This window comes from Nanorana parkeri, unplaced genomic scaffold, assembly GCF_000935625.1.
Source record: "Nanorana parkeri isolate BGI_ZX_2015 unplaced genomic scaffold, ASM93562v1 scaffold641, whole genome shotgun sequence".
Taxonomy (NCBI): domain Eukaryota; kingdom Metazoa; phylum Chordata; class Amphibia; order Anura; family Dicroglossidae; genus Nanorana; species Nanorana parkeri.
In genome coordinates, this window is record NW_017306909.1 from 780,991 (window position 1) to 804,944 (window position 23,954).

Below are 23,954 nucleotides of genomic sequence, written 5' to 3' on the forward strand. Positions count from 1 at the left end.
CCCCCCCCCCTAATCTGGTTCCAGTTAAAAGGTTTACAAAACTATCAAATGGACTGTATTTCTTCATAGTTTTTCTAATTTAATCATATCCATTATATGGTACTATTTGGAACAATCATGTTACTACATTCCTTTTATCATGCTTAGTTTGACTATCTTGGAACATAGTGGGTGTTGGGAGGTATTCTTTTTTTTATGATATATCAACTGTGATGTTTTTAACCTTTTGTAATGGATTATAATACATTTTTATATATCAAAACTTTTTGGAGCTTATTGGACTTGTCATTTGGTGCCTCAAAAACCCCACTTTTTTCCTTTCCTTTTTGCCATTGTCACTTAATCAGGGGTGTGGCACCTAATTACTCAGGATCTGCACACAAACAATTTTGTTCATTGAAATCTTAAACAAACTGGGGAGAAGCCAATTGGTTACCATTCACAGCTGCTCCAGATTCTGCCTGCTCCAGTTTTGATAAATTCCCCATATTATTTGAAATCCCATTTTTTTGTATGGGGCTAGTAAGATCTAGTCACTGCAGTGTGCTGCACTGTGTACAGCAGTGTGAATTCAACCTAAAACTCAAAATGCTACATTGTTACAATTTAAGTTATTGTCTTGATATCAGCCTGTCAACTCCAAAACACCAGAAACCATAAAGGGAGGGACAGCACTAGGAGCCCATCGGGCTCAAGAGGACAGATCAAACTGTATGACATATCAGTGTATTGTAGCTCCTTTATAGTTCAATTAAGTGGTGAGGAGACAGTACTGTAATCCCTAACTGTAACCGAAAAGTGATATAACCCCTCTGGCTGAACTGTCTGGCAAAGGCGTTAGAATCACAAAATTATGATTCAGTTTGGCAAGTAAGGTGGTTTAATATTATTTGAAATCCCATTCTTTTGTATGGGGCTAGTAAGATCTAGTCACTGCAGTGTGCTGCACTGTGTACAGCAGTGTGAATTCAACCTAAAACTCAAAATGCTACATTGTTACAATTTAAGTTATTGTCTTGATATCAGCCTGTCAACTCCAAAACACCAGAAACCATAAAGGGAGGGACAGCACTAGGAGCCCATCGGGCTCAAGAGGACAGATCAAACTGTATGACATATCAGTGTATTGTAGCTCCTTTATAGTTCAATTAAGTGGTGAGGAGACAGTACTGTAATCCCTAACTGTAACCGAAAAGTGATATAACCCCTCTGGCTGAACTGTCTGGCAAAGGCGTTAGAATCACAAAATTATGATTCAGTTTGGCAAGTAAGGTGGTTTACATGTTTTATCTTAACCATTTAGCTATTTTCTTAAAGATCCACTTTAATACACTTAAATAAGAACACAATCAAAACTATGTCACACAAATTACTGACAAAAATAAGACTAAAACGTGAAGGGGCTCTTCTGCAAGATAAACTTGTTGGTTTGTGATCCAGCAAATGCAGCTAAGTTGATTATACTGCCAGCATGAGAGAAATTAGAATGTTTTCCTCCTCTGGTGAATAAGCTGAAAATGATTCTAGGGCAATCAACAGGTCACTTACTGGTCATGGCTGGTTGAGAAATATTAAATGCACATAAAAGACACAGCAAGGATGATGCGTTTAACCACAATGATTTTAGGAAACATTTTCAACAGAAGAAACTAAATTCATAGAATGCATTTGTGCTTTAAAGAGGTTCAACCATAGTTATTGTTTTTAAACACCACTTACATTAGGGAGAGCCAACCTTACATAAAACCAGACATAAATTTAGGTGCTGCCACTGCTGACATCCAAAGAGTACACAACATTAACAAAACAGGTGGCATGGAATACCCATAGAGCAACAAAACAAGACTAATCTTATGAATAATATAGAGGCACCAAGTACCTATTTAAAGTTGTATGGGTGAGCACAAAACTGATCCCTTGTGCTTTGCATTTCAAAGCTTCCTCTCAACCATCTTCTTTAGTTTCATAGAAAATAGGGAAATATGAACATAAACCTTGCAAGCACTTTCTAAACCTGGTAAAGTGGGAGAGTGTCTTGTAGCCACCTGGTCAATCTCCATGTATTAGGAAAAGCAGCAGCTCCAGCATTTCATTTTATTAGAATCCCAACTGTGCCTCATTTGGAACCAAAATCCCTCTGTCCTCTTTAGCTGCTCCTCTTTTTAGTCTGAGGTACAGATATCTATGAAACATTCTATTTCATTTGCAAAAGTGTTATTCTATAGTAAAAATCTGTATCTTGCCTCCTAATTATCTTGTGTGCTACTTCAAAAAGCCAATATATAGGAAAAGTGATGGTGAAAAAATGGGTTTAACCAATCAATTTTTGCACATATATTTTTAATAGTCTGCATAACTGAGGGCATGGAAGGGGTGTGTCTATTGTTTAAATACATTGTGCTGGAAGGTGGCCCTTTTTTCTCATCTCAAACATTTAAGGGAGGTATGGTTTGTTTCAGACCAATAAGGAAAATGTGCAGCTTTGTCATAATTTTTAGCGTCTACTAAAGTATCTCTGCAAAGTTTACACGTCTGTTACAAGCCATGTCACATTTGTTAAAACCCATGTCAGGGTGAATATTCCCAGCAAGGACTCAGACTGCGATAAAAAAAACCTCTCCATGTGCCTTTGTGACCATTATTACCAGGAAAAAAAAGCAAAGCAAGAAATCTAAGATTTTACAGATTTCACTGAGGCAGGAGGTGAAGGGGGGATCTTTCAATGGGGACATTTATTCTAGTGGAGAAAGGTCCCACGTACATTGGTAATAAGTGGAAAGCATTCTCCTTAGGATGATGATCAGTGTAGTGGCCAATTATATAGGTTGTTTTTTGGTCCCACGCCACTGGCTCTGCTAAGTGACAATGAAGCTGCAAGCATTTCCAAATAGGAGATCCATCTAGAGCTGCAGCTAACGATTATTTTCAAAATCGATTAGTTAGCCGATTATTAAGTTCGATTAATCGGTTAATCGGATAAACAACAATAAAAAAAAAAATGGCTCCAGTGATGGACTACTAGTTTGTATTGAGATTGTAGTCAATCACAGGAGCAAGCTTGGAATGCCACTGCTCAAGGAACACCTGTAGCAGCTTTTGGAGGAACCCTCGAATTTTACAAAATAAATTATGGTTGAGAAATTAAGCACTCTCCTACCAGTGTAAAATGGGTCTTAAAATGGACAAAAACAAGAAATAGTGCTTCAAATAGACCATCGCTTTGAAAGGCAGTAAAACATTAATGCGGTGACCAAGAAACATTTTCTGACAATCGTGTACTTCCATGGTCAGCACAGTTTATATATTATGGAATCAGTAATTCAAGTTGAAAAAATGTTTCCCCAAAAAGATTTTAAATGGGCTTCATTTAAGTATTTACTTACCAGCTAGGAGAAAGGTAATAAGGCATGTTTCCTTAGGCATGTAAAGCTTCAGTCTGGACCCACTGAACACATACTCTACAATGGCTTCTGAACGCCCAGCCCTCTGCAGGAAGGGAAGAAATTGTTTTGCCTTTTGGGTATCCTGCAAAGAAATATATACGTTTAAAATGCTGCTTATATTACAATCCAAGAAATACGACCTTTCATAAAGGCTGTCACAGCCAATTTGACATGAGTGAACAAACAAGTTACTAGAATAATGGGGGGAAAATGCAGACACCTTGGCATACAGAAGCTATTTCAATAATTAGTGAAGGGAAGTTTTAGAAACTGACAACTCAAGTTCAAGGCAACTGTGAAAGTATGATGATGGCCTAAAACAAGAAATGACTAAAGGTGGCACACTTTGTTAGATAAAATATCCATGTTTATTTCCACAGTGTCAACAACCATAAACTACATGCATTGTGAATGCATAACACATCTTTAAATTTATATTGCAAAAAATTATTCAAATAATTACTCTTATAAGATCGTACAGGGTAACTTTAGCTGAACACTCAACTGAAAAACACTTGCTACTATTCTGCCAGGCAAAGGTCTTCTAAAGTGCTGCTGTTTGGCTGCATGGGCTACAGAACAAGCCAACAAATTCTATGACCTGCAGATATTGTGCGACTGTTATCCTGCTGTTCAGGCTATTATTGTTTAATCAACCATTGGGAACACCCACTCCCGTCTCCAGAAAGTTCTGCCTGCTCCTAACTCATCTTAAAAGGGCAGGGATTCCCACTGCAAATTAAACACAAACTTTCAGCTAGTGTAAAATAATGGCATACCAGATTTCAGACAAATACAGCTAAACTAAAGGATTTTGTAGTTTCCTATTGAATGCAACCATATTAAAAACTCCTCACAGTCCCGAAGGTCTGTTCCACCTTTAATCCAGAGTATTTATTTTTAAGAGATGTCTCAGTTATGCACATTCTACCTTTTAGAGTTTACCCCAACATAGTACACAATCTTTGGGGCGACAGATGGGACTTTCATTTGGTAGCAGATTTGTATACATATACTTTTATTTCCTAGGTTTATTTTTGTAAGAAATGGAAAAAACGCATTTTCTGTACTTTTTCAAATGCAACATTTACACAATTTGCACACCCCCAGAGATTATCCCTAAATTATAAGCCTTAAAGTCTGTCAATTAAAATTATATCACATAAGTGCAATATATATGTAACATAGCAAAATGACAAGGCTGAAAGTATTTTTTGCATTTCCCTACAGGGGGAGCTTTATTACTCTTTGAATGCACTTGCCTTGAGCAAATTTTTTTTAAAGCTCAAATCGAGCCAAAACATTTTACTTTTGCATAGAGCAGACACAGTATTATATAGTATATTATATTTCCGGTTACTTCTTGCCAGTGCAATGTGATGGGAAATCGCCAGAGACACATTATTAACCCCTTCGTGACTGACGACGTACAGTGTACGTCGCCAGCATCGGGGCTGTTTAAACAGACTCCCGGCGACTTTTGCCGCCGGGACTCTGTTAAAGCTTGGCACCTTTGACCTTGGCAGGTCTGAAAATTAGGTGAAACTACCTCAGATGAACAACAACAAATTACATAATTGCATAATACAATGTGTCTATTTTACAAAGCCAAAAAGGAGGAGTCATGAGTGAAAAACAAAGTATACCTTATGATTTAAAAGCTGGTATAACCACATTTAGCAGCAATAACTTAGCTTTTAAAGCCTAGCTTTTATAGAGGTGGTCACACTTGCTGATGTTTAATCAAGGGCATCTGATTAGCAGCAACTGGCTGCTACGTATCCTCTTAATTCCTATGGAAGTAGTGAGTCCTGAGTTTTTCTACACAACTATTCCATTTTGGCTTTATGTTTGTAAAATAATGACACAGGGTAATATGTCATGTGGTGTTGTTCATCAGAGGTTGCATTTACCTAAATTTTAAGATCTGCTAAGAACCAGATTATTTTTTATTATGTCCTGATATGCATAACAATAGAATTCAAAGAGGGTATATTTTTTTTTCCACAACACACAGTGATGAAAGGGTCCTCTCAACTTTCTATTGCTGCAAGTTATACCTGGCTCATATAGACAGGTGTTTTTTCCTGCATGTGATGTGTTTGGAACACACAAACATAAGTCAGCATAATTCCATTTACTTTGAGCACTACACAGGGTGATTCAAAGGCTGCATTTCACCGGTTTTGCATTGTATTTCTTTGGACACAACATGTCTTATTTTTATGCCCTAGGTCCATTTAAACTGCAGGCAACACAGGTGAAATGCAGCATCTTCTTCTCAAATGCTACATTTTTCCATTAAAATGCAGCTGCATGCATTTGAAAATGCAAATGCAGTGTTTGGCTGAAACCATCATTAGCATGAACCCTAGAAGATCCCAGATGATGGTAAAAATCCAAAAGGGGTTCTAAATATTGCATGCTCTATCCAAAACTTTAAAAAAATATCTGGATTTGCACCTTAATATGGCCAGTCTATGCATTGGACTAACCTTATTTTAAAATACAATGTAAAACAATTGCTGAAAATTAACAGAGAGCCTATTGCCAGTTCTGCATATATGAGCCATGTGCTCGCAATGCATGGATTATACAAAAGGTTTATACAAGGATGCCAAGAAATACGAATAAAGTATGGTAACCCATAGCTAAGCAAAATGTTGGAAAAAGCAACTATTTGACTGGCAACTGTACATTGCTCATTGATGCATATTTGAAAAGAACAGCTCAGATTGTTCACCTGCTTAATCCTGGTAGCTGTACAACATTTTACCAAAGGCTTTCCACAGGCAATGAGCAGTTAAACGTCTCACACACAATTAATAAAAGGGCAGTGTTTTGCTGAATGTAGGGCAACCCCAAAGTCTGCAAGCAGAAAAAAAAATCCCAAAAGCTGCTTCCCCTGCTGCAAGATGCATGTTGCTTCTACAGAAATTGTGCTGGGTTCTCACTCCCGGCTCAGTCTCACAACAAATCTTGCCTCATTCAAGTTATTGTACTGTATAGACTGTGAGAGGGTGATAACATTGTCTGTGGTTCCCATTCAAAGTCCGCCATGCAATACAGAGTGCCAAGTCTCCAAGCTATAGTGGATTTACACAGACTTATTGAGGAATTGGCTTTCGAAAATCAACTGTTATTTAGGGACATCATTCCATCTCCTGCTACCTCTTAAAGAGGTACTCCCCTACAGACCTGATCATATTGCCCTCAGTCTTGTAACACAACAGTCAAACCAGCTAACTTCATCTCAGCAGTTTAAAGTAGAAATCTAAAAATTATACTGGGTATTACATATATAAAGGCAATTGTCACATATCAATACTTGTTTCTAATTTACACCTCCCAACAGTCCCGGATTGTGCAGAACTGTTCCGCATTTTCACAATGAGCAGTCTTGTGGACCTCTGGTTCATAAAACATCACCCTACTACCTATTGCTTTAATCACAGGTCACTACACCTAAACTTGAGGAAGAATTGCGGACCTCTTGACCTATGGTTTCTCACACATTTTGCTAAACATTGCTTTAATCACGGTCTCTGACATTTAAACTTTGCATACTTCACAAGGCAGAATTGTATCTAAGCTCCTAATGTCCAGCCCACTCCTGGCTTCAGCAGGGGTTAAACTACAGTGATCAGGAAGTCCCTATATAGAGCAATCCAGCATCGGCCTGCACCCTGTATGGGGAAGACTTGAGGTTTGACAGTAAAACTGGGGCAGTAGGCTGCACATTTAGATCTAAGTAGTTGAGGTGTGTGCTTTTCATATTCTGTCAGTTTGCTAGGAAGAAATATAGTTCCAAAATCAGAGTTAATGTGGCACCTATTAAGCGGACTATGCATAAAGCTACATGATCCTACAAGCTACGTGAAAATACACAGTGGATCTTCACACATCTGCTTCCACATCTGACACTCACTGTTAGATTGTTGTCCAGTCAAAAATCCACCATGATATGACTTAATATTAGATCATTCACTTTAACAGCACTTTTCCCCCCATTTTCCCCACACATTTATTTTGTCAACACTTGCACTCATCTTCTTTCAAATTGTCTTTTAGGTGTGTGGCTGAGCCTCTTACTAATAACACAGTAATTAAGGGATGTTTTGTGGTTACAAGGACTATGGACTGTGTATACTATAGGTATGCTTAGACTTCCAATGCCGATTATGTTTTAATTAAAAATGTCTATTGGATCAAATAAAGCATAAGGGAATTGATGCAAAGACTCAGGGAGAGAAGACTCAGGTGTGTTGTAAAATGGTTAAATAAGACAAGGAATGTAGGCAAATGCCCATATCATATGTTACATCTGTGGGTTGCAACATCATAGCAGCATATATTCAATCCATGGAGGGTCAACCAAAAAAAAATCAAGTGTGTCCCATTCCAGGTTAATGAATCAGATAAAGAATACTGAGGGTGGAAAAGGGACAATCGCCATCTTTAGCTGAGGCAACAGATATGAATGTTCGAAAAACAAAAGGTAAACCATGAAAGAACACAGGGGATGGGTAGAAACAGCTAGGGAGGGAGTGAAAGGATGGAGAAAAATAAGGGCAAAGAGCCAGAGAGGTAGGAACAAAGAGAGAGAAGAGACAAGCGAGAAGAGTTAGTGACCCTCTAGACCCACTATTCACTCTTGAAAGTATTCAACCAGGAGAGCTTCCAGACTTCACATGGAGATAAGCATCAGAATATTGATAGGCCAGCTATGGGGCCCAGGTGGACCCACATTTCCCTTCTGTATTCTTTAGAGTGAAAAATGTCACCCACTTTGTCAATCCACATAGGTAACGATGGGGAGGTGGTTTGTTTTCAAAGCAAGGGAATGCACACATTTGCGGCATTCAATAACCTGGAATGACAAATTGTCTCACAAGTGGAAGGGATGTCACGATCTGTAGGTGGCATTGGTAGCCCTGATTAAATCCAGCAGAGGGTGAAGCAAGCACCACATGCGGAGGGTAGGTCTCGATAGGTCAGGGAGAATGTGTACTGTGGCTCCATCAAATTCCACAGGGCCCTGTCGCCAAGCCTGCCTAATTTATTATTTTATGGTGATGTGTACTCTGCAAAGTACGTCCCACTGCAAGGAAGAGGCTGATTGTTGTGGACCCTGGACGTGATGCACACAGTTCAGCCGTAGGTGGTTTACCAAGGAGCTAAGGATAGCAACCACTGTGTCCCGTAGATGGATACCCGCTGGGGCTTCTGGAAGCCCCTACAACCTGAGGTTGTTGCTGCAGTTATGATTTTCAGAGCCCTCAATCTGAAGATACATGGAGAGTAGTCGCTTGCGAGAAGTTAAAGTAGATGACGAGGCTTCCACCACAGCCACCCTCTGATCCACTGCAGCAATGTGATGTTTCAGATCATAAATTTCCTTTTTAAGAGCATCAACAATAGAGGAGGCCATAGATTCTAAGTCCTGGGCCGGTGAGTGAATAGATGCCCGGGAATAGAGGGAGCTTGGTGGAGAAGATCTGGCGACAAGATCAGGGAGTCAGCTGTCGGCAATCGCCACCTCCATTTTAACCAACAGGTATCCACTCCCTTTCCTCCAATAGTCTCAAACACCTTTTACTGTTGCATGGGAACCATGCTCAATATCATGAAGTAAACATTCTAATAGATAAAGTGGGATACAAAAGCTGCTGCCAAATGGGTAGAACTGTAAGACACTTCTGGATAAAAATGCTGTTGCCAACATTGCTTACTTTGAAGGTAGGTTTCCTAGAGATTCTCATCTGTATCATTTTACTACTTGTGGACTTGCTAAGCTGATAGATACGCTTCCTTCAAATCAGAGACCCATTAAGCACTGACACAAAGAAACATATGACAATATCAAACCATGTACCTTTAACCCCTTCGTGACTGACGACGTACAGTGTACGTCACCAGCATCGGGGCTGTTTAAACAGACTCCCGGCGACTTTTGCTGCCGGGACTCTGTTTAAACTTGTAGAGCCGACTGTCTGCTTTACAACAGAAGCGATCCTGGCGACTTACCTGTCGCCAGATCGCTTCCGTGTCCCGAAGAAGGGGCCGCCCCCCCCCGTGCTTCCTGGGCTCCGTTGCCCCTCCTTTGGGCCCGGGCCCGGCGTCCTTGGTGTCCGCGGGGAGGAGGTCGACTAACTTCAGTTCATCGATCCCATCCCCGTTCTATGGGACCGGAAGCGATGCAGATTGCATCCCTTCCGGTCCCTGGGCTGTCAGTTCTGGGCTCCTGCAGCCCAGCTATAAGCTATTGAAGAGTGATCTGCACTTCAAATCGCTTATTTCCAGTGTAAAGGTGACACTGGGGGTCTTTTGGACCCCCAGCATCACCTTAAAGAGTACCTGTCACCACCATCTGCTATCACATGGGGGGGCTTACTGCTGTGATAGCAGTCAAAGTAAAGTTAAAAAAAAACGTTTTTAAAATTAAAATCAAATAAATCTAATAATAAAAAAAGTTTAAAAGTCCCCCGCCCCCGCCACGTAAACACGCGTCGGGTGCGCCTACGTATGAAAACGACGAACGCGCTACACATGTTGGGTATCGCCGCGCACGCCGGAGAGCAATAATTCTAGGGCCAGTATTTTGGGGTATCTCTAAATTGATGACCTGTGGGGGGCTTTTAAAGCGTCTTCTGTGGACTTTTTGGGGCACTGCTGTTTTTCGCCGTTTCACGGATGCACGCAATTTGTAGACTGGGCATGTTGGGTATCATTTTACTCGTTGTAACCTCATTTTATATTTCATTAAAAAAAATTGGTATTTTGTTGTGTTTTGGGGCATTTAATTAAATGTATCACAAAATTTTGGGGTTTAATAAGGAGTTGCGCTAATAATTTTGTTGTGTTTTGGGGCATTTAATTAAATGTATCACAAAATTTTGGGGTTTAATAAGGAGTTGCGCTAATATTGCGCAACATAAAATTTGCAACTACCACCATTTTATTCTACAGGGTCTTGGCATTCAGAAAATATATAATGTATGGGGGTTTTAAGTAATTTTCAGGCCTAAAATGTGGAATATAACATTGGTGCAAAAAATGAAAAAAAAGGCCTCAGTCATGAAGGGGTTAAAACCGAGGACGCTATCAAGTTTCCATTGACTTCTTCCATTTAAGTGCACACTCCTTATAACCAGACATCTTGAGATAAAATAAGTCGAAGGGTATTTTAATTCATGTCTTCCTTGCCAGGCCCTTTTTCAGTATTCAGCGCTGCGGTACTTTGACATTTATTCCATCATGCAACGCCGTACTGAAAAGTAATTGTATACCATTTTTTTTGGGACAGATAGTGCTTTCTTTTGGTGGTATTTAATCACCACTGGGGTTTTGTTTTTTTTTAACTATATAATGAAAATAGGTTGGCAAAACATAAAAGACTGGGTCACATCGGGTAATAGACACAAAACATATTAAGCTTTAAAACTGCGTGCACCCGCAAAATCACAAAAAAACTACCATGCCTAAAATTAGCCATAGGTGACACTTAAAAGGAGAACTATGGGGTCAGTGTTTTTCCCCATAGTTCTCCTTAGGGTAACGGGAGGACACAAACTAGCGTCCTCCCGTTACCCTAAGCTCAGTATACCGCGAGCTACAGCTCGCGGTATACTGAGACGCCGCAGCGGATCCCGACAATCGGAGAGGGGAATCCAGACCCTCCCCCAGTCACGGCAGTCTCATTGTCACAGGTCGGCTAGAACTATGAGGTGAGTGGAAATCACTCATCTCATAGTTGTCCTTTAAAAAGCTTTTACCGCTCATCAGTTTAGTGGCGTCAGTGATTAATAACCCTAAAATCATTGCTCACACTCCCATGTTTGCAGCGCTATGCAACATGTGTGGCATAATCATTTTTGCACATAGGCACACCCGATGCATATTTACGTTTATATGTGCGTGCACACGAGAGCCTAGATTTTTTTTAAATACTTTTTTTTTACACTTAAAAACTTTATTGCCATCACATCGGGCAGTGGTTCTCAACCTTTCTAGGGCCGGGAGCCCTTGGTAACATTTGCCAAGTTGTGGTGACCCCCAACTGTAAAATTTAGGGATGCACTGATACTAGTATCTCTGTGCGCTCTCAGGAGGCTATGCAGGCTCTCAGATGGCTAGTGGGACTCTGTTGGCGTCCAGTGCAGGCTCTGTGGTGATCAAGCACTCACCTCCCCTCACTCATGCCTGCTCCCCTCTCTCTCTGATCCTCTCTTTTTGCGTTAAGGCAGCCCATTCATTTTAAACAGGCTTCCAAAAGCGTCAAAAACAAAATTGAAATATAATTGAATTGAATTATCAGAATTACCAATATTTTGGTAGCTAGAGCCATATGTATTTTGAGTACAGCAAAGCGCAGTTTCAATAGATTTATCATCATGGATTTTAGACGTGCAAAAAAGTAGGTGTTACATTTTGTTAATAAAGTTTACTGAGAAAGCTCAAGTACATGAGACCGAAAACCATGCAGATTGGTCAACAGCAATCCTCCCCCACATATAATGTCATTTCTATACAAAAGTAGATATCAGGTGTGTTAAAGTATACCTAGTTATCAGTTATTCTGTGAGGAAAACTTACATATATATATACACACACAAGGCTTGAAAAATTTGGTAGTGTCTCACCAGTCAGTCAAAATTTTCACCAGTCAGCATGACAGGACTATAGTCTTGCAATTTATGTTAAACAATTTTGGGGACAGATAGAGCTTTCTTTTGGAGGTATATACTCACCACGGGGGGTGAGTATATACCTCCAAATAATATATATATATTATTTGGAGGTATATCATGAAAAAAGTACCATGTAAAAAAAAAGTTTCCCTACGTTATAAAACATTTATTCTTACCCATATTTTTAGTAAAACATAAAAGTCAGGGTCATGTCAGGTAAATAGACACCAAACATGTCAAGCCTTAAAATTGCGTGCACCCGCAAAATCGCAAAAAATGCCCATAGGCGAAGATTAAAGTGCTTTTACATCAATTTAGTGGTATCAGTGATTAACCACTTCCCGGCCAGCCATTGTAAAAAAAACGGCCGGCCAGGAGCTATCTAGATCTTCCGCTCAGCGACGTCCCGCGCGAGCGGGAAATGCCAGCTATTTCAAAACGGGCAGCGATGCCCGTTAGTATACAAGCGATCCGCCGGCTATAGAGCCAGCCGATTGCTTGTATGAGGTCCGGTGATGTGTGCCCCCCGTCCCGCTGTCAAGCTGGCCCCGGGTTTCGCTGTTCCCGGTGCGAGCCCGGGACCAGCATACAGCCTCCGTCACAGGGGATCAGAGGGAGGTCGGTACACGAGCTCCCTCCGGTCCCCTCTCCACTGTCAGAATGCGGAACTGATGTATATTACATCACTTCCGCATTCTTGTGTCACTCTCCAGCTTCAGATGCTGGAGAGAAGCTGATGACTCTCCTTTAACCACTTCAAGACCAGGTGTTTAGACACCCTAAGCTCAGTATACCGCGAGCTACAGCTCGCAGTATACTGAGACGCTGAAGCGGATCCCAACAAATGTGTGGATCCGCCCAGCTGCGTGAGTGACAGCTGGCTCTGCCTACCTAGCTCTGCCCCTATCCGTTCCGCCTGTCAGCACTGGAGGATCGGAGCCGGGAGGGGGGAATCCAGCCCCTCCCCTGCCACGGCAGAGAGCCGTGACAGGATCGAGAAGTGAGCGAACGCCGGTATGTGTTCGCTCACTTCCCGATCTACTGAGCCGACCTGTGACAGTCTCATTGTCACAGGTCGGCTAGAACTAGGAGGTGAGTGAAAAGCACTCCCCTCATAGTTCTCCTTTAGGCTGGGTTCCCACCTAGGTGATCGAAACATGCGCATGTGACGCGCGTTTTTACCCCGGTTTGCGGCTGAAATACGCCCAGGTGGGAACCATGCAAATAGGAAATAATGGGATTTCACTTGCTGGGCATTTTACAGCGCATCGATCAGCGCTGTAAAACGCCCAGGTGTGAACCCGGCCTTAATGGCTCAAAAATTATTGTTCTCACTCGACGTTTGCAGCAATATGCAAGATGTGTGGCACAATAGGCGCAATCGTTTTCGCACATAGGCTCACCCGAAGCATATCAGTGTGTGTATGTGGGGGGCGGGGACCTAAATTTTTTTTAAATAACTTTTTTTATGCTTCTTTAGTTTTTTATGATTCTTTAATTTTTGTATTACTTTTTTTTTTTTTACACACAACTTTATTGCTATTACATGGGGGGCTAAGAAGCCCCCTATGGGATAGCCAATTTACATGACAGGTCCTCTTATGGAGACATCAGGGGTCTCCAAAACCCGTCACCTAGGGACCCCCAGAGAATCTGATGAAGCAGAGATCAGCTTCATCAGCTTCTCTAGCTGGAGAATATATATATAGTTCCTAAAGACCCAGTCTAGCAAACACTGGACTAAAACAAACATGACCAAATTATCCAAAATACACCTACGGGGACATAATTTAACCCCACTAGTGTTCCAAGTATTTTACCCCGTCATATTTATAAGGCCTCCCCATTTCCTGAAATGAGGAATACTCATTTTAGTTTTGTATGTGTGATGAATGAGACATGTGAATACCTTCTATTTGAATTCAACTCTAATATGCTACTCAGTTATATCAGATAGAAGAAATGAAAGTGGGAATGGAACATAGAGGAAACTGCTTTATGTTCTAACTGCAGTTTTTAGAGGGATCAAACTAAAGAAAAAACATACCGGTAGTACACCCACACTACTAATGGAGTCCATTACCAAAAGTTATATGCTAAATACCTAGATAAGAGTGCAGAGACTGCAATGCAAGGCAGTAAAGGAGTTAAAGCCATTTTAGTGAGCCAGCTATACAGCTAAGAATATGTATTGCTCTGTGAAGCTGCTTTGGATTGTGCCTGTGGTCAGTGTGCTGAATAGTGGCGGTATGATTTAATTTTGCTCTGGAAAATGGGCTTCAAAAGCAGCCTGCACTCTGCAGCTTGCACTTTAAAGCCTCTCCGATCAGCCACAAGGAGTTCTTCTGCATAATTCAGGGGCAGGTTTTGAAGTCTGCCTGCTGCTGAACTGGTTTGATGAGCAAACATCTGGACAACAAGAAAAGTAAGCACGCAGAAGGTCATGGAATGTCTTGTCCCCCTTCGCTCAAAGCATCCTGTCAGGCTCTTGTGCCAAAGAAGGTACTCTATCATGAACCATTTTATTTCAGCACCAATACACTGTGTGCACAATTAGTAGGCAAGTTGTATTTTTTGAGGATTAATTTCAATTATTGAACTACACTGCTCTAGGTCAATCCAAAATGCTAATAAACCTCAAACCTGAATATTTATGTAAAAAAGTGAGGTTTTGGCTTTCTTAGGAGAATGTCTATGTGTGCACAATTATTGGTCAACTATTAGTGTGCAGAATTATTATGCAACTAAACGGAAAACAAAAATGTTCCATCTCACTTATTTTCATCTGTTAAAGTGAGAATAATAAACTCAAAATTTACAAAAACAAACATTTGACATGTTGAAAACAAAATCAGTGACCAATATAGCCCTCTTCTTGTCTTTATAAATACCAGCCCACCAGTACCCCACCTCGCTGGCGTTTGAGTCGAAGTGGAGCTCTGTGCCAGTTACTGATCCAATTATGGGTCCATCCATCTGGTCCATCAAGAGTCACTCATCTCATCAGTCCAAAAAACCTTTGAAAAATCTGTCTTCAGATATTTCTTGGCCCAGTCTTGACATTTCAACTTGTGTGTCTTTCAGCCTTCCTTACCCTGGCCATGTCTCTGAGCACTGAACACCTTGTACTTATAGGCACTCCAGGTAGGTTGCAGTTCTGGAATATGACAGCACTGGAGGATAATGGGTTCCTGATAGTTTCACGTTTGATTCTTCTCAAATCTTTTGCAGCTAATTTGCGTCTTTTTGTCAACACGTTTCTTGCGACCCTGTTGACTATTTGCAACAAAACGTTTGATGGTTCTGTGATCACGCCCCTATAGCTTAGCAATGTCAAGAGTGTTGCATCCCTCTGAAAGACTTAAAATTTTTGACTTTGGGAGTCAGTTAGATCTCTTTTTTGGCCCATTTTGCCTAAGGAAATAAGTTGACTAATCATTATGCACAGCTGGATATAGGGTGTTGATACTCCTAAGGCGACACCCTCCCTCATTATACATCACTTGATATGCTTAAATCCAATAAACATTCAAGTATATACAGTTTGGCGTTGTACAATATGCATAAAAATTGTGATTTGGTAAAAAATACTCACTTGCCTAATAATTGTGCATAGTGTATATAAAGTGCAATAAGATGTTAGCAAAGGATATTTTGGAGCGGATAAGGTAATCAAGTTTTAGAGAAACTGGATGTAATCCCAAAATCTATTGTTCAGTATGTTCTGCATCACTCATTGTTTTCAATTTTATTTAGCAGAATGTGTTTTTGTTAATGTGGATTGTGATTACCTAGAGGCACTTCTAGTCAGCCAAGTGACCAACCAAGGGAGCCTGCAAAGCAGGTTGTAAATGCTATTGCCAATAGAGAGGCAGTGGTTTAGCACGGTCAGCCCCACAGGAAGTGACATTACTGGCAGTACCTTTAGGTAAGAAACTTTGGAACACCAACAAAAAACATTTGCTTAAAACACCTGTACACTGTGCAACATGATTCCAAATAGGGATGCAACAATACCGTTTGTTTCGGTATCAAGTATCAATATAAAGTCCCATTAAGGAAGCCAGGCAGCATGTAATGACTTGGCACCTGGCTTCCTAATTAGCCAGGAGGCGTGTAAAGACTCCACACCTGGCTTCCCGATTAGCAGGGAAGCTGTCTCCATGCTTCTCGTCACTAGTTGACGAGAAAGCATAGAGCCGACTTTCTGGCCAATCATGAGGGAACATGGAGTCGGCTTCCCGGCTATTCAGGAAGCCAGGCAGCGTGTAATGACTTGCTGCCCGGCTTCCTGATACCGGAAGCTCAATTATCGGGCTAGGTATCGGAACATTTGGGTGAGTATGAGTAAATACTCGATATTATGAGTATGAGTAAATACTCAATATTATCACCCAAATACTTGGCATCGATACTAGTAGGATTCAGTAAACGGGCCACCCCATGCTGCACTTAATAGTTTCACCCCCTGGCCTCGAAATCACTGCAAGGTACAGTAACAATGTTGTGTTTGCAACCTAGTGATGGAGTCTTTGCCAAATTAGGTTTGTTGGAGAGAAGGCACTTTGTGGTGCTTGTATTTAACATTAATTCAACCTCCTGGCATCCTTTTTGCTGCTGAGGACCTGAGAATAGCTTTTTTTTTTTTTGGTGGGGGGATGGCACATTTATATAGATTTAGGTGAAGAGGGCAGCAGGCAGAAAGTAAGCAAGTATGAACAAGAACCACAAGCTGTTGGGTAACCAGCAAAGTACAGGTTCAATATAGGATGCATCTTAAACAAAGCTAAAGTTTCCTTTAAAGCCTTCAAGTAAGCTGAATAAACCTCGAGAAATGTTTTGAAGGTGCACTGAAAAGTCCAGCTGCACGAAGTGCTCTTCAGAATAGCTTTTACATACTAAAGTGTATGTGAACTGGGTCTTAAGTCTGAATTAAGCTGAAGGAGAAACTTTGTCTCCACTGAGCAGATTTTTTTTAGAGAGCAAAAGGGTGTACAAAGAGCCAGAAGGCTACAGGGTAGATTTTGGAAGCAGGAAGAGGCACATATTTAAGAGGCTGCAGAGAATAAAAAACTTTTCAGAAATACAGGTATACAAAAATAAAACTGCAATTTGAAACTGATCACAAAGGTCACATACTCTTTAGGCTAGTCTTAATACTAATACCAACTGTGAAAATATACCCATTAGTTACCATCACTGATGGTAGTCTTAAACAGGATGTTTGTTGCAACTAAGATCCATTTTCATGGGGTACATCACAAGATCCAATTTGTTAAATTATTTAACCACTGTCTTGTGTAGCTGCCCTCAGGTGATTGAACACTGGCAACTCAATCTAAAGCTCGAGGACAGCCGTGCACAACATCTCGCACTCCCCGCCTGCCTCAGTTTTGTAGCAAGCAAACTGGATCACAGCATATAGAGGGGATAATCCTGTGATGTACCCCAAGAAACAAGGCAAGGTAGAAGCCCTGTATTCTTGTTTATATCTCACCAGGGCATAATTATTTAACCACTGGAACATCCAAAAGCACGCCAATGGAGGGGCAGGCAACATGCCAACAACAGCTAAGAGGCCCAAGAAACAAAAACCGCAAAAGAGAACTAGAAATAGGGGTGTTAAGTTTAAAGGGGGCACCATTAGGACCCAAGACTGGCATTGGCAGAGGCCTGAACGTCTGCCTGGTAAAACGTGGTAGAACCTGACAGAAGCATGAACAGAAGACCAGATTTGGGAAACTGAAGCCTGATGCTTAAATATCGAACAATCACTAACCGGAGTGTGTGCAGTGACCTGAAATTGAGAACCTTCCCCTTCAGCTCACAGGCCTGAGAAATAGTGCAACAAAAATCACCTACCAATAGCATAACAGGGAGTGTGGTTGGTCCATACGGTGACCCTTAAGGATGACCAACAGTCAGACTTGCAGATAGCATCAGTCGCAGAGGTGTAAACTCTAACCGCCTAAACCATGACCAAACAGTGTAGGGCAGAACCAGAAGTACCGGCAAGGAGCTTGATTAAGTCTGCATGCCAGGGCCTCTTGGGCCAGTTGAGAGCATAGAGGATTGCTGGAATGTCCTCTGTCTCATTTCTGTGAAGGTGGGGGCAAGAGCTTTAGTGAAGGGAAGGAGTGAATAAGGATGAACCCAGAGTCACCAACCAATGCACCCCGAGTAGAGGAACTCCATGGATGCCAGGTTTACAGCTAGTGTCTCCTACCTGCGAAAAAGAGCTCAAAACACCTTCAGCTAAAGGAACCATTCCCCAGAGTCTGGATGCTGACGACTAAGGTAGCCCCATCTGTCAATTTCTTGTGTCTGGAATGTGCATAGGGCTGTAGCAAAATGTCCCATCCAAGCCAGAATAGGGTCCACCTAATTCTTAATAGTGTGAAGTCTAGTGCCTCTGTGATCGCTGATGTAAGTCACAGCTATGGTGTTGTCCCACTGTTTACTGGTGGTATGCAACAGGATGTCTAGTGTTGGAGGCAATCAAATCGCCCTGAGCTCCAGGATGTTTATTGGGAACAGAAATTCCCTTAACATCCTGGTCCCCTGAACAGGTAATCTCTCCAGTACTCCTTTGTGAGTACCTTCAAAATCATAAGAAAGGACTTCAGCAATGGGTTGGATAGCCACCATGTCAGGGCAAGCTTTATGTTGCTGAAAAAGCAAAATTGATAGATCTAGGAACTGAACCAGTTTGGCCCATGCAGCTGGAATTTTGAGTTGCAATGGCCTGGAAGGAAACTGAACCTAAAGAATTGCTTAGGAGGCGGGTACCATCAGGCCCAGAAACTTAATGCAAAAGTGAATGGTCGGACATCTCCTAGACAGTAGGGTCAAATCCCAGACTAGGTACTGCAAGTGATGGGAATGCTCCAGATGTCTTGAGGTTCAGGATCCATCCAAAGATTTATAGGTCTGTATCACCTCTCTTAGAAGCAGGATGTCCAAGTACCCAGCTATGGAGACCCCCTGGAGGTGCAGCATTGCCAAGACAGGAGCCAGCACTTAGGGTGCCGTGGACAGACCAAAATAATGCAAAACAAATTGTACATACTGCCCAAAGCAAAACACAGGTAGCGATGGTAGGCAGGAAAACAGGTGATGTGTAAACACACATCCTAGATGTCCAGATGTTAAGATCAAGAAAGCTTCAAGGAGAAAGTAGGCAATGAGAACATGTGGATTACATCAAGTACTTGCAGGAACTTGTCGAGGATGTTTAGTTCTAGAATGGAGAAAGCCCCTTCCTTGGCCTTGGGGACAGTAAACATGTGAGAATAGAATCCTTAAAACATTTCTGTCTTAGGACAGGACCTATTACCCAGAGATAAGAGGTGATCTAAGGCGGAAAATAAATTTGTATGTCTCTGGGGAGACTAGGTTATGTTGGATAACAGAAGAGGAGGCAGGCAACTCCAACTTGTAACCCTTGGGCAGGGCACTCTGAACCCAGGATTAAGTAATGTCCTAGGTCCAGAGTGCTAAGAAGACTGACAGACATCCTCCCACTTTCAAAAAAGGGGGTTTCCCTTGACTGTGAAGAGGGCTTGTTACAGAATTAAGTGGGCCTATAAGATTACTAGAGATGGATGAAAGAAAAAAACAAACTTATACTAAAGCAAAAGCCTTGCCATTAGAATCTCAGACTTCTCTTGAGGTAAGTAGGTACTCTTGCCCCCTACCAACTTCCTTGAGGTAGGTACCCTAGGATACACTAAAACAGTTCCTCAGTAAAAGGTCATGTGTTTTAAACGCTACTTAGGTTGGACTTGATGGACTAATGTCTTTATTCAACCTCAAATACTATGTAACTTGCAGGGATATTCCACAGACCAGCATTTGAGCCAAGGAGTCTACCTTATGTGAACAGACACGAGGTTCATGTGGGAAATTTGGAGGAGGTTGTCTGCCAATCCCTCAACACAAAAACACAAGGTTGTAGGAAAACGTTTTAAGTGATTAAGAACTTCAGGGTCCGTCAAATTGATCCAGGATCCTTAGCCATTGCTTTGGACCATACAGATAAGGGATGACATACTGCCATAACAGCGACAGAAGAACCTGTAAGGTTAAAAAGGGCCTTAAGAGGGTTTTTAACCTGATGTGGCCTTTAAAGAAAACCCTTACCACCCCTGTATCAGACAGTTTTTCGAACAGAAAACAGGATGCACAATAGGGAACACCTTTTTTTTCTTTCTTTGAGGCAATCTTCAATAGGATATTGCTTGGCAAAAGGCCTTGGGCGGAGCATACAATTTTCAGGGTGACTCCAATTACCATTCAACACAGGCTGTAATGGCAGGTGAACATGTAAAGAAATTGCAATGTCAAGGAACCCAGACTAGTAGCCTCTGGAGGTGTTGACACAAGTGGCTATAACTATAAGCATGCGTCCTTTGGCTTAAGGGAGATGACAGGAGACCGGTCCTCTACTGGCAATGAATCTGAAGCATGGACTTGGCCTTTTCCTTCTCCTGCCCTTCCCCCCTCTGCCTCAGACCGCATGAGAGCAAAAAGAGGTGGGTCAGAGGTAACCTCTGAGGGAGAAGATGGAACCCTTGTTTGCCCTCTGCGAGTGGAGGCTTCAAGGAGGCCCATCATCGTGCTCATGAAATCTGACATGGCTGCTGATAATTCTTCTCTAGAAATGGAAGTGGTAGGTGTAGTTATATTATATAAATCTGGATATTTATATGTGCTGGGAAAAGCAATGTGTAATGAATTCTTCATGCAATATTCAGGCAACCTCAGTTCTTCAAGAAAGTTGTGCGTTTAATGGATCCCAAAAACAGATGTCAAGTGCAACAGAGTATATACACAAAATAAAAAAAGCCCTACAAAATCCTTTCAAAATGCTAGGAACTTCCTTTTATGAAGATTTTAGCAAGGATACAGATACTTGATACACCAAAGCATATCTACAATATACAAAATATATATGCACGTATGTGTCTTCAATGTGTGTGCACACTTCTATTATATACTTAGGCCTTTCCCTTTATGACTCAATTTGAATCACTCCTTGATATACATTTTTGATCTCTGTTAAACAATACTCCTCGAATCCCGCCTAAACTATGACAACTGTGAACACAGGTTTTCCTGCCTCCAATCACCTCTCTCTATTCCACCATTATCACCCATATGCACGACCAAGGGGAGAAGTGCCATGTGTCTAAACACTAGAAGGCAGCAGTGACAGGATAGAACAGTAGAGATGCAGTGGCAGATATTTAGCCCATGAGGTGGTAATCCAAGCCACAGAAGCACGTCTTGGCAGGATATGCACAGTCTTCTCAGAGCACACACCCTGGCAAGATGGTGAGCAAATATGTAGTAGGGGCACCCCAAGTGCTTGAACGATGTCAATTTTAAATTTCCCAGGAGAACCAACTGCCTACTGTGCAACCGAAGGGTTGCATGCCAGCTGCAGTGGGGTCCCTTAGAGAAATAGCCACAGGGGCATAGAGCAGCAGTAGGAAAAACTGCTAAGAGTCTTGCTGAAAATGTTTTGGGGCTAGAGGGATGCAAGAACTTAACTCCCTGTGCTTTACTATTAAAAAACACGACTGTGTCACAAGACAATTCTCTTTGCAATTTTGCATGAATTCCAGCTGCAAGTTAGCTTTCATAATATCTTGTCATCTTTAAAGGGTTTAAAAGTTATACAAAATTACATCCATTTCTATGGGAACTAACCATGTCTCAAAAATGACTTTAAACCTGACACTCATGTACTTGTTCACAGCAGCAATCTACTAGGAACATGAACTCAAACCGATTACAAGCATAAGATGGATTGATATATTATAATACAAAAGCCTTTATTAAACTATTTTGCGTGTGGAAATTCTTGTATTTCCAACAAAGTGCTCATATTTTATTCTGAGATAATGGCAGTTGCATAGTAGGGGGAAAAAAGTCAACAAAGAAGTTACCTAAATTGTGCTCATTCTAAATATGGAAAAAACCTGGCACTTGAATCAGAGGCATTTTAATGGCTCTGTTGTCTTTCCCAAGGGCAAGCAGATGTCTTCCTGGTTACTGTTCTCAGGAAGCCTTTGCCCTTTCTATGGCCAGTCTAAATGAATAATCCCTTAAAATTGCATATTAACATAAAACCTTTTTTTTTTTTTTGGAGTGGGGAAGCATTACAACTACAGTCAGGATTTTACTACTAGTGTGGACTGCGAGAGAGATTTGTTTCCCCACTTTTTCTCCCAGTGGTGTGATGACTGTCAGTGACCGGTTTGATCCCATGGTAAGTACAGAAAAAATTGCAACCGAGAGACAAACAAAAATCTTGCAGCCCATTAAACCACACAGTGTGACCCAACAGTAGGGGTGGGTGTATGGCTAAAAGGTGACACTACAACAAAACAAAGAAAACAAGTATGTGCACTAACTTGACATCCAGAATGATGGTTTTGGTACACTAGCAGTAGAAAACACCAGAGACAGGTGTGTGTTAAACAGAACCACTTTCCATTATCCACAACGTGCAGAGCAGAGTATCAAATAACTTCATATCTCTGCTTGTTCAGTGTGCATGATGGAGAGCAAAAGTTCAGTGTGTGTGCGAGTCTAAGTGTCTAAGAAAGCAGCAGCATGCTTTCCATCACTCGAAGTTGTAGAACTTTGATTTCAATTCTGTCTGTCCAATAGTGATTCCAATGTTGTTGAGTGACCAGGAATGGTGCTGCGACGGTACATCCACTATAAACAAAAACAGCGACCAATCAATGCTGATACGAAGCTAAATGACACATTAAAGCTGGACTGTGTGTAAAAGGTATCAAGGTAACGCAAAACAATATGGGAGGGGGAGAGGACGGGACAAGTTATAAGAAATGGGATGATTATAGAGAAAATAAAAATGTAGGAGTAAAAAATTATGAACAAATAAAAATCTGTTCTTGTGTATTTGAGACATCTACACTAGAGGGCAGTAGAGGGCAACAGGACCTAGAAAACATAGGTTGTTCCAGTTTTTCTTTTTTACCAGAAGCTGAGCACTATGGCCATGGGATGAGGAACAATTGCTGCGTAAAATACACGGTAAAAAAAACTTGACAAACTTAAAGAGCATTGTGATAATATAATATGATAATATGAACGCAACTGTTAATATAAAAACAAACATGGAGAATTCTCCATTTCGGTAAAAAACAGTTGTACACATGAAATCTGAATAATTCTCCATGATTATGGTATTTGTATAGTGGATTTTACATTTGTGTTTGTATAATCTTCAATTGTGCTCTAGTGTAAGGAACATGCTATGGAAGAATGACAGATGTACTCTTTGGTATGCCGCTTTTTCTCACTGCCCAGTCAAGAAGTAAGGGTAGGGAGACCTAAAAGTATTTCCTTAATGAAGTTGGGGAAAAAACCCATGCATACTCCCCTGCCAGACAGGGCTATGTGGTATGGCAGAGCTGTGTAAATCACAAACCTGGAGAGAGAAATACTTAATTTTTTTTCCACGTAAAACAGTGGTTTGCCTGGGAGTACAACTTTATAAGCAGGTCAGCCAAAAAAATAAAATAAATCAATTAAAAGATCAAATAAACGTTTGTAGCAATAATCACCTTCAAACCAGAGATACTGCCCGCATTCTTTTTTTCATCTGATGCTAAAAGCCTTGGGCATAATTGACCCACTTCCTTTAAGTCAAGATCTGGAGCCACCCCAGCTTGCGACTGGCGGTGACAAAAGCAGCACACGGATGTCACCCCATTGAAAATCAATGGGGCCGCGCGGCAACTGCTGCCTGCATTGTACAGGACCGCACTTTGTTGTGCAG

At 41.3% G+C, this 23,954-nt stretch overlaps 1 protein-coding gene across 1 annotated transcript in view; it reads right to left on the reverse strand.

The window, feature by feature from the left end:
* Positions 1–23,954, reverse strand: part of SND1 (staphylococcal nuclease and tudor domain containing 1) — a 496,769-nt gene that overhangs the window by 321,098 nt on the left and 151,717 nt on the right. Inside the window, exon 5 of the mRNA XM_018563205.1 lies at positions 3,384–3,525. Within this exon, the coding sequence (XP_018418707.1) occupies positions 3,384–3,525 (142 nt within the window). The remainder of the gene's footprint in view (positions 1–3,383; positions 3,526–23,954) is intronic.